General features: G+C 36.8%; 1 protein-coding gene across 1 annotated transcript in view; it reads left to right on the top strand.

Annotated features, from left to right (window-relative positions):
• Window positions 1-7986, top strand: part of LOC106944982 (adhesion G protein-coupled receptor F5-like) — a 12334-nt gene extending 4348 nt beyond the window's left edge. Inside the window, exons 2-9 of the mRNA XM_015028346.1 lie at window positions 3807-3864; window positions 3986-3998; window positions 4116-4202; window positions 4799-4977; window positions 5663-5839; window positions 5930-7303; window positions 7395-7436; window positions 7598-7986. Coding sequence (XP_014883832.1) covers window positions 3814-3864; window positions 3986-3998; window positions 4116-4202; window positions 4799-4977; window positions 5663-5839; window positions 5930-7303; window positions 7395-7436; window positions 7598-7654 — 1980 coding nt within the window. The 5' untranslated portion in view covers window positions 3807-3813 and the 3' untranslated portion in view covers window positions 7655-7986. The remainder of the gene's footprint in view (window positions 1-3806; window positions 3865-3985; window positions 3999-4115; window positions 4203-4798; window positions 4978-5662; window positions 5840-5929; window positions 7304-7394; window positions 7437-7597) is intronic.
• The last annotated feature ends 3735 nt before the right edge of the window (window positions 7987-11721 follow it).

Consider the following 11721-nt stretch of genomic DNA (forward strand, 5'->3'; position numbering starts at 1 on the left):
CCCCCCCACTTTTAGGGGGAATTTTTTTTTTTTTTTTGGGGGAAATGCCCGTGGGATCCCAAATTTTTTTTTTTTTTTTTTTTTTTTTAACATTACTGTCACTTTGACCGGCGGAGGCAACAGAGTGTAGTTGAGGTGGGTTTATTTGGGAGCTCCAGGCCACCATTACACCGACACCCTTCACACAGTGAAGCAAAGAAGCTGACATTCATACCTGAGGCAAGTTCAAACTCTTAACCAGGTAAAGGGGTGATCAAAAAAAAGACAAACAAGAAACAAACACTACTTACCCAAACCTAGCAAACAATAAATGATCCAACAAATATTTACATGCATGCAAATTATTAAAACTAAACTAATCTAAGGTCAATCAAAAGTAAATACAACTAAATATAAATCCTCAGAGTATTACCCCTCTTAATGGAAGATGGTATGCTCCAGGTGCATTCGTCTCCTTTTCTGCTCCACCTTGCTGAGACACACCCAGAAAGGTAATTACTCAAACAATTAACTCAAATTGAACCAATCTAAATCAGAAACAAACTGACATTTTCCCCCCACATTCTCTGAACAGGAAAGATGACCAGTCTCCCTACCCAAAAAGAATGTTCACTAAATGTCACAGTGTAACTGAAATAAAGAACTGATACAAAACACATTTGGACTGTAAATAAATAACATAATATCAATAATTAATATGGGATGGAACCCCTGGTCTCCATCACAATTACCATGCTGACCTCGGACATTTGCATAATGCAATAAAGATACAACCGTGACCTAATTGCAGTAGCTACAGAAGCTATGACAGATGTAGTGCAGGAATCTACTGTAAGACCCAACCCAACATTTTCCATCTGTTGGTCCTGTTCATCAAAGCCCTCATAGCCTACATCATCATCATCATCATCATCATCGTCATCGTCATCAGATTTATTACTGTCTGACATCACTGTCCTCTTCAAAAGCTGTTACCATGGCAGCAGTGGATGGACATCCTCAGTTCCAGGTTCCACGTCTTTCTCCATTTGTGTTTCTTTTCAAGTTCTGCTCCTCGCTTCTTCTTACTTACAACTTAACTTTTCACTTTCATGTTTACATCTTCCAACTTGATGTATCAGTTTGAAAGGGAAAGTGTTTCTTTCTCTACCAGAGACAATCAGAATATACCAGAGATGTGTGAAATCATAAGACATTGTAATAGATCAGAAAATATTACAAAACAAAACAAAATCATGCCAAGTTTGTGTTTGAAAAAGCCAAATAGCGTCTTCAAAGCTTCCGGTGCCTCGACCAACTAAGATGTTTGAAAGAACGCTTCATGGCAGCGAGTCTATCATTGGAGATCTCCTATGTATGACTGGGAAAAAAAAAGGTCATGTAGACTGTCAAAAAAAACAATTTTTGTTTTCCATAATTTGAATTTAAACATCTTACAAATATGCAGTATGAGTTACAAACACTGTTTAAAGAATCTTTTTTTTTAAATAACACCTTCAAGATGTTATTTTTGAAGGACATTTTCTATGTGTAGAAATATTAACTGCATGTGTAACTCAGGTGTAACTTTGACCATTTTTTTCATGTAGTCTGAAGCTAATTTGGGATCTTCCTCTCTGCCTTCAGGTCTTTTCTTTTTAGCAGTTTGATTTGTGCTTGGGACTGATTTCTTTTTTTTTTTTTTTTTTCCATCTTCAGGCTATTATAATTATCTGTTAGTCTGATGTTTTCCTCCTCTGTATCTTAAGATCATTGGATATTAGCTGACCATCCTAGAGTATTTTAGAATATGCAGTATTTTTTAAATATATATCTATAAAATTTATTTCACATTGGAGGAGTTCACAGCTCCCTGGAGATGAACGGTACAACTAAAGTATTTTAAAGCTCCTACCTGGATGCAAAGTGATGCAAATAAGTTTGCTTAGAAAAACATAAAAATAAAAAACAAAATAAAATTTCACATGTAACATAGCGATCACAGTGGCTAGATGTGTGTGTTTTTGATGCCAGCAGGTTCCTTTGCCACCCTGAACATGGACAAAAACCAACACATTGAAACAAATGACTCATCGCCCCCATACCAAACCAGCAGTAAACCAAACCCTCATACCAAACATGTTAACCAAACCAGAAACAGCCAACATAGCTGAGTTATACAAAGAAAGTATCGACTAAACCAAGCAAATTACTTTGCATACAAGTACATTTTAAAAAAATAGAATATTGTATAAACATACAGTATTTTCTGCCAGTCATCTCAGAAAGTGAAAAGCATATATTATAATGAATTATCACTCAGAGTGAAATTTTCAAAGCTTTTGGTTCTTGTAATTTTGATGGTTGTGGCTCACAGTGTCTCAGAAAATGAGAATAATGTGAAAAATATCAGAAGTGGAAAATCCTGGTGTCACCCTCTAATTAGCTAATTAACTGTGAACACCTGCAGAGGTTCCCTGAGACTTTAAATGGTCCCTTATAAGGAAGACTGCTGATTGGACAGACATCAGGCAGTCATGAACTCCCATTACAAGGAGGACAAGACACAAAAGTTCAGCTGAAGAAGCTGGCTGTTCACACAGCTCTAGATCCAACCATATTAACAGAACATTGAGTGGATCGTAAAAATGTGCTAGGAAAAGCTGCAACAGCCTTGAAACTGTCGAGCAATATCCATTTCAGAATTTAGGGGAGCTTCACAGGGAGTGGACTGCAGCCAGAGTTGGTACATCAAGACTCATAGACATGGCTACAAATTATGCATCCTCCACACCAAGCCACCCCTGAACCAGAAACAACATCAGACCTGGACTGCTACTCAGTGGTCCGGACTTCTGTAGGTTATGCATTTCATTTGGAAATCAAGGTTCCAGTGAAAGTGAAGAAGGGACTCCAGAGAAAAGTCTCCAGAGCCAGTGATAGTTTGGGCTGCCATGTCATCTGCTGGTTCTGGTCCACTGGGTTTTCTGGAGTACAGAGTCAATCCTGCTGACGGGACCAAAAGCTGCTTCAGTGACCATGGTGTTCCTGTTGCTGATTGGCCAGCAGACTCTCCGAACCTTTAACCTATAGAGAATCTCTGGGCTGTTGTCAAGAGGAAGATGAGCGACACCGGACCCAACGATGAAGATGATCTGAAAGCAGCTATTAAAGCAGCCTGGGTTTCCATTCCACCCACACAGAACCACAGGCTGATCTCCTCCGTGCCACGGAGCATTGATGCAGTAATTCATGCAGGAGGAGAATCGATCTGATGTGATACTGTAATTTTCTAAGACGGTGACTTTTGTCTTTTCTGCACCTTTAAGCCAAAATCACTGAAACTGCATAAAATAAAAGTTTGAAACATTTTACTACTGCATCTCTAAAATGACTGAGATGACTGGTTAGAGATATTGGACTTTTACACAATAGTCACATTTTTTATAGATCTACTGTATATTTTTGGTTAAAAAAAAGAAACTACCTTCTCCTTTTTAAAGAATGTATTTCTTTAAATGAAACTGACATCTATATTTACAGTGTTTGTAAAAAGAACACCCTCTTTAAATCCTACAGTTTTACGAATTAAAAATTGTTTGGTTGGTACCAGCAGAAAATGTTGTTTATGTGTATTATTTTTGCTATAATTGGATAATATTTACGTTATATTGGTTTGATGTTCTGATACACTGAAGTGAGTGTGACAAAACAAAAACTGAAATCTGGAAGAGGGTGAAAACTTCCACACCACTGTATTCATCGTATTTTCAAATTTATTGAATACGACTGTATTAATGCCACTGCGTTTTGTGCTTTTACATCAGATTGACAATGTGGATCAGAGCGTATGTGTTTCTGATTGGAGCTGTCTGCATGTGGCAGGTATGCATTCATTTCTTTATTATCTCTATTTTATAATATTGCACCTACATGAGAACCGTTGAAAAAAATGTGCAAAGTGTTTTACATGAAGACTAATGTGGATATTTCATTTCTCTTACAGATTATTTCAAAAGGTAATAATGGCTTACTGATTTTTTTTGTAGTTAATTTGATAGAAAAATGTTTTAATGTGTATTTAACTTCCAAACTCACACATCTGTCTCTAATGTGTTTTAATGGAATAATCCTAGTGGAAAGCACCGTTATCGGAGAACTATTCCAGATGTTTGACAGCAACGTCGAACACACATCCATCTATACATGTGACGAAGTCGATGGTATTCTGATTTTACCTATTTTATGTTTCTGATGATGGTATTTCACCTCCATCCAGATTTAAATGGATTTAAAGGGACAATAATACTGATTCCCAGTATTATTGTCCCTACTTCACAGTCTGGGCTGCACTGGAACGCCCAAGAGAATCCAAGTAAAATTTCCATTACCCAGACAGTGGAGCAGACTGAGTCAGTGCAGAATGAATTAGGCCTGAGTGTGTGATGGCGTATCTATTGGAAAGAAATAACACCAGACATTAAAACCCATAATGCATCTGGTTGAGAGTGGCTGTCACCTGTCACTTTCTTTGCCCAACTGTATTCTAGACATGTAATGTTTGCTGTAAAGCTGATTTAGAAAATGTAAAAGGAAATGCATTTTTTGTTCTATTTTAGGAAATGTTATAATCAGAAACTTGTCAAATGAAATATAACTAAACTGTCAGATCTTGTGACATCCCTCTAAGTTAGTAAACATTGTGTGGTGATGGGGTCGTGCCGTCATTACGGTGATTTGTGCCTATTAATCAAAAAGTCAAAATCATCTTATCTTGTCAGAATTTTGGGTTCAACCCACCATATTCTTTCATCTTTAGATATTACATGTACAGAGCCTCCATATGGAATTGGATTAGCAGGTCACAAAGTGTGGGCACCCTGTGGCGAGGGCATGGTGGGAAATATGACAGCAGTTTGTAATGAAGATGGAAAATATGAACAAAAGGAGGACAACTGTGTCCTCGCACCCATTCAGGAGATGCTTGACAAATCTAAGGTAACTCACTCATGTTTACTATCATTACACCAAAACACAATATAAAAGACTCTGATATCAGTAGAATGCAACATTTGTATTTTTATTTTCAACTTTAGTAAAGAAAAATCAATTATATTACATCCTGTCATGTTTTTGATAAGTATCTCTGATGTCTGTGCCTCTTTACAAATAGTTTTCAAAAAGAAAATACTTGGAACCATTTTTCTTCCTGCCTCACATTAAATCATATTAAGCATTTCCTGTTCCAGATCAGATTGGATGACCAAAATATTTATGTGATGTGTTTTTGCCAAATTCACCTAAAAGAAACATTTATGTGTTCAGTACAATTTTTACCAACTGTATTTACATAAAACTGATCACAAATTTAAAATACATGGGAAAATTACTTTTTGGTTATGATGATCACACAACCCCCCAAAAAGCTTAACATTTTGATTATGATGCCCCAGACATCTGAAAATCAGATGGTGTTTCTAAAAAACAGGTTTAATTTCAGAATTTCCTACAATTGTCTTTTCATACTTGAATTGAAACATGAATGTAGAACAATTAAACAAGACCTTATTTTTAATGTATTGCATTATATTTGGTTTTATCATCAGAAATAATCTAAAGTTAAACAAATACAAACCATGACTTTAACTGTAAAACTAAAAATGTATTTATTTAACTACAACAGACAATAAACGACTCATCATTGCCAAATTTCTTGGAGGAACTCAGAAATGTGACTGTCAACAACACTGAGATCGTTTCTGTTTCTCCAGCCACGATCAGTTCGATTGTTACGATCCTTAACAATGTGGCTAGCAAATCCCCATTGTTAACTTTGCCACTAAATAAAAAGTCAACAACGGTAGGTGAAGGTCTATGTTACGTAATATCTCCATATTTCAAAATATACATGTTTAGGTTTAATATATCTATTTGCTGTTTTTAAAAACAGTATATCCTGGAAACGGCTGGCGTACTCACGTCCAGTGGATCAAAGGGATCATGGGATGCTCTCAACAAAAAAGACGGCAAAGAAAACCAAAACAACAACTCCACAATACGAAGCACCAGCTCTGCATTGTTGAATCTTTTTGAGTCTGTATCGGAGAATCTTGTCAATGAATCGTTCGCCATTGAGACAAGTTTCATTCAACTGAATAAAACTATGTTTGAAAACCATTTTCATCATGATTTTAACTTCTCAGTGGAGATAGATATACCAGAGGCCAGCGGAGGAAGTCAATACATTACCACAATCGTATTCGCCTCCATGGATAACGTGCTCCCTCCAAGAAATGAAGACAACTCATCATCCATGGTTATCAACGGAAAGGTTGTTCTCGCTAAGACAGCAGCCAAAATCAGAAATATATCAATAACATCAGGAATTCTGAATGACACCCTGGAAAACCCAAAGTGTGTTTTCTGGAATTTCACACTCTTTGACGGTCTTGGAGGATGGAGCGACTGGGGCTGCTCTCTGCTGTCCCACAACAATGAAACCATCAGCTGCAGCTGTAACCACACCACCTGCTTCTCCATGCTGATGTCCCCTGAGATTATTGAGGATGAAAACATCAATGACATAACAATAATTGGAGTTGGCATATCTATGGCTTCTTTGGTCATATGTCTTATCACTGAAGCTCTCACTTGGAAAAAAATAAGTACCAACACCACCGCCTTCCTGCGTCACGTTTCCATCATCAACATCGCCGTTTCTCTCCTGATCGCAAACATTTGGTTCATCATCGGAGCGTACATTACAGACGACAGTAAGAAGAAAAACCCTGCGCTGTGTGCAGCCGTGACCTTCTTCATCCACCTCTTCTACCTCGCCATGTTCTTCTGGATGTTGGCCTCAGCCCTGCTGCTGCTCTACCGCACCGTCTTCGTCTTCGAGGGCGGATTGTCCAAGACATCCATGCTGGTTATTGGATTTGTTCTGGGGTACGCTGCGCCGCTGGTCATTGCCGTAACAACCATGGCAGTGACTGTCCCGTCACATAAATACATCAGAGAAAACCATGGCTGTTGGCTGAACTGGGAGGACTCCAAAGCTCTGTTGGCCTTTGTGGGTCCTGCTCTTGTGATCGTGGCAATAAACTTCCTCATCCTGCTAGTAGTGATTTATAAAATGCTGAGCAGAAGAGCAGTAAGTAATGCCAGCCAGGCAGGAGAGCAGCATGTTCTGGTGGTGATTGCCAGGAGTATGGCTGTGCTCACACCGTTTTTTGGACTGACTTGGAGTTTGGGAATTGGAACCATAATTGCTCCACAACACAAGGAGATTCATTTTGCTTTTACCCTGTGCAATTCGCTGCAGGTAACAACAATCACATGTTTACTATCTAGAGATATTCTAAAACTCCCTACTTTTTAAAACTCTTTCTCAAATCCTTGTGTCTTTTTTGCAGGGTTGTTTCATTTGGGTGTTTGGAACACTGCTGGACAAAAAGGTGTGCATGTCTGTGCTCCCTTTACACATTTTTTTTAATATTTTGGAAAGAGTTATCATTTATGTCAAATCTATTGATTTGAAATATTTTTTGTGCACAAATCAATCAACCACTCCCATTTTGTCATAGCTATGTACTTATATAGTATATTCTTTTTTCAGGTGCGGTCAGAAACTATAAAATCGCTGACTTCAGCTGATAAGTCCACCGCTGGTTGATGAAGTAACTGCCTGAAGGGTTCCTATGATGAAGAGGGAAGACCTTTGGTTTTAGCCTGTTATTCTTTGTCCTACATTCATTTTCTTGCATTTTGTTTATCATTGTTGCTATGGGAATGTACAGTAATACCTAAGCCCTGTATATAAATATAAAGCCTTTTCAATCTCTTTTTCTAATAAAGTTATGTTTTTTGTCTTGGTTGAAAAACCCAATGATGATTTATGCAACCATTGTAACCCGTCACCAGCTCTAAACAACCCCAGCAACTTCAAAACAACAAGGAAGCGTGGCAACGATGTTTTCACGATTGAGACACAGCCATATTGGAAGAAAATGGTTCATGTTTTTTTGTACAATAAACTGAAACTGATGTTCTTTTGTTTCTTTGACTGCGTGCTGATTTTTATTATGTGTACATGCTGTAAAAATAAATCATTGTAAGGCTTTTCTGTATATCTTTTTTGCATGGTTAAGTTTTTTCATGTGCCTTTAAAGTAGCTTATGTAACTTTTATTTTAAAAAAAAATGTTTTTTTTTTTTTTAACATTTGCGACTGGTGACTACAAAACTAGAAACAAGTCTACTTTGGGGGTCTTGTGTGATATTTACAGATTCAAAAAGTGTCGATTTTAAGCTTTCCAATGATGTCAAACACATGGAAATGAAAAACAGAAATGAAGGTAAGGTCATTTGAATCTTGGAAGTGTGAGTCCTAAAGTTTAGAGAACAGCTTTCAAAGTTTTCCACAAACCTGCTGAACAACCTGAGAGTCTCAACATTAGCTGTTCATTTCCATCATTTTGCATTAGCCCCGCTCTGACCGTAAACAAGTAGGCAGTTCCTGGGAAGTTGTGCAGAAAAAAGATCTCATAAGCCAGCTTTTGTTTGACTTATCTAGCTGGGAAAATATATTTTTTATAAGTTGTCAGCCGTTGTCCATGTGAACTTCCATCTTGTGAACTTTAGTCATGGAGTCGCCTTTAGTGAACTGAGCGAGAGACACAGAGGCTGTCATGTGATTTTGGTGACACCACATGTATTGTTTTCTTTGAAAATTAAACACAATTTTAATTTTAATTCACTTTAGCAAAAGGTCTGTCAAACCATCGTCCTCGTGTGTGTAGTGCCTTCCTGGTGAGCATTGAACATTCAGAAAACCTCCTCTGTACGTCTGGACAACGTTCACTTGTATTAATGACATTAAAGACGACCAAGGCAAAAATAATGTTAAAAAATATATATAATTTTATTTTGCTAGACATGTAAGTAAGAGACAGTCAAAGTTTCATTAGAAAAATATTTAATGGTAAAAAGCACTGTTTGGGAATAAAATCTCAACAATAAAAAAAAATAAAAAAAATGCTAATGGTGGCAGACAGACAAGAAGCATAAAATTATTTGCAAAGTCTTAAATCAAGAAATGGAATCAAATAAATATTAAAATAAATTTAAAAAATTCAAAAGGTCCTTTTTCCAAACATACGGATTTTTCAATGTAAAAGTTATCGGACTTTACATTGAAAAATACATAATGTATATGTAGAACAGGATAAAATACTTTCATTGACAATAGAGAGTGCTTACTGTCTGCAACACTGTTGATAATTTGCATCATTTTCTATAAAAAATAAATCTTTACAGATACAACGCTCCTCAACAGGCTTTAGGCAAAATGCCCAGGAGTCGACCCAGCAGCATGATGGCGGTCTCCAGAGTAGTTCTTGGGAAAATTGTGGCTTTATAAATTCTGAAAATAATAATAAAAATACTTCTTTCAGATTATAGATTACATTAATAAGTGATTACATTAACAAGTGCTACACTGAAAATAAAAAGCCACAGTGCTACTGTGCTGAAAGTCCAACAGCTTCATTTTTAACTCATTATTCATTATGTTAAAGTAATCTTTAACATAGCAAATTAATTGTAATTTATATTGTATAGGAGATTTATTTTTTAACAGTTTGGGTGTAGCTAATGGTGTATTATGCAAACTTTTGTTTACATTTGGAACCCAGAGTGCCACTTCAACCGCAATCGAGGCCGAATACAACAGCCAGTTTGGTTGATGGACAATAAGACCTATGAAATCCATCATACTTCTTCTGTAGGAACTTTACGCTTTTGTAGATGATGAGTACTCTCATGTCCTGCCATCATCTTTCTGCTGCAAAAGTATCCATCTGCATGTTGCACATGAACTGTGGAGAAAGTTTGCATCTGCATGAAAGCACCCAAAGTTGAGAGCTTTCTCTTCTTCAGTAGCATACAGTCAGATTTTCTCCATTTCGTTGTCTTCTTCAAACGTTGTGAAGGCGAATCTGGTGATAGCTTTCTGATATGTTGTTGCAGCTCCTCCACTGCCACTGGCATTGGCATCAGCCTCGGTGTAGAAGTTGTCATAGCAACATATTATGACAGCCACAGTTTGGTTTGTTTTTGATTTTTGTCTGTTGCCTCTTTTGACCTGAGTGTCCATTGAAATTAAAGTAGGAAATAAAATAATAACTTCCCTAAACATATGTAAAACACTTCATTCACAGACAGAGGCACAGTGTCCTCTGTGTTTCCTGGCAACACCAAATGATGATGCAGTTTTTCTCATTAGTCATAAGTTCTCACCTTACATGGAAAATATACTTTTTTATAATACCACGATGTAAAATCATCTTGCAAAAAGCAGTTACCTTTATAGATCTATTGTGATAATATTCAGTACCTTTAGTATACTAGTACTAGTACTAATTCATGTAACAAATTTTATGTTTTTGATGAATGATTTAAATTTTGTATGAATATATATAATTATTGATATGTTACATGCTCTATTTGGGTGTATTGATAATGACTTTCATAACTGATGTATTTTTGTTTTATTTTTATTTCTACTGAATATGGCAGCAGCAGAAGCTACACCAGAGGATCCCAGTGAAACTCTCCACCCCTCCCAGTCACACCCCGCCTAGCATAACTCAGTGTTTCACAACATTATTCGCATTTGAAATTCTGTTGCTGATGATCTGTGTTATGGGGCAATTTAACATCTTATTGCTGTCATTAAGGGACTTAATGTAAACTAATATTACTTGTGCTGGAACAGAAAAGGAAAAAAAAAGGTAGGAGGTTTGTTGTTTTTTATTAGAAGTAGTTATTTGCCTTTTTGTGTCTGCACTATTTAAAACATGACAAATTGTAGCTCACAGAACTGTTTAATTGAATGTCTGACATTAAGATGTCAGCAAAAAGCATTAAAAGTAACTTAGTCTGCCTCGGAGACGAACAACAAAATGACTGTTGTCAGTCTGAGCTGACTGTGATGGATCATGGTAAATGTGCTGAACTTCTAGGGAAGTTCAGGAGAAGGAGATGATTGTTCAACTGCTTTAAAGTTGAGTAGCAATGTTCAACAAATTTTGTTAATGAAAATAATTTATTTTCAGGTTAACAATGCAGATCAGATCTGATATGTATCAGAAACTAAACAGAAGTTTTCTTCTGACCCAACAGGAAAATATTCTGGCCGAAAGATCTTCATGCATCAAGAGACTTTGAACTAATCTAGATTTGTATTTCTATTTGTATGATCAGTTGAATGGTTATCTGTTAAAAAAAAAATGTAAATTATCTCCAATCTACATAAAACAATGAAGTCAAAAATCCATATTTTATAATTACTTAACTATATATTAATCCCCATAATACACAAGACTGACTCACAAGAAATGAAGTGGGCTTAATATGTGAATAATAATATAAAATAAGAAGAACTAACTGCCTTAGGTATATCCTCACTCTCACATGTCCTCCTTCATATTAAAACTAATTTAAAAATTTAATTATGAATATACAGTCTTTTGTGTGTGGCGGGGAGGGGAGGGCAGGGGGGGTGCTTGTTTTTGTTACCATGGAGGTCCAAACTCAGGGAGCCCACCAACAAAGAGGGACTTGTATCTTCCTGGGACCCCAAATTCTGGACCCCACATGGGAAGCCACTCTAAAGCAGCTTGGAATGCTCACACTCTCTGTGTGTGTGTGTGTGCGTGCGCGTGTATGTGTGTGTGTGGGA

Source organism: Poecilia latipinna, unplaced genomic scaffold (assembly GCF_001443285.1).
Source record: "Poecilia latipinna isolate Pla-1442-1.1 unplaced genomic scaffold, P_latipinna-1.0 Scaffold122, whole genome shotgun sequence".
In the NCBI taxonomy this organism is placed as follows: Eukaryota; Metazoa; Chordata; class Actinopteri; order Cyprinodontiformes; family Poeciliidae; genus Poecilia; species Poecilia latipinna.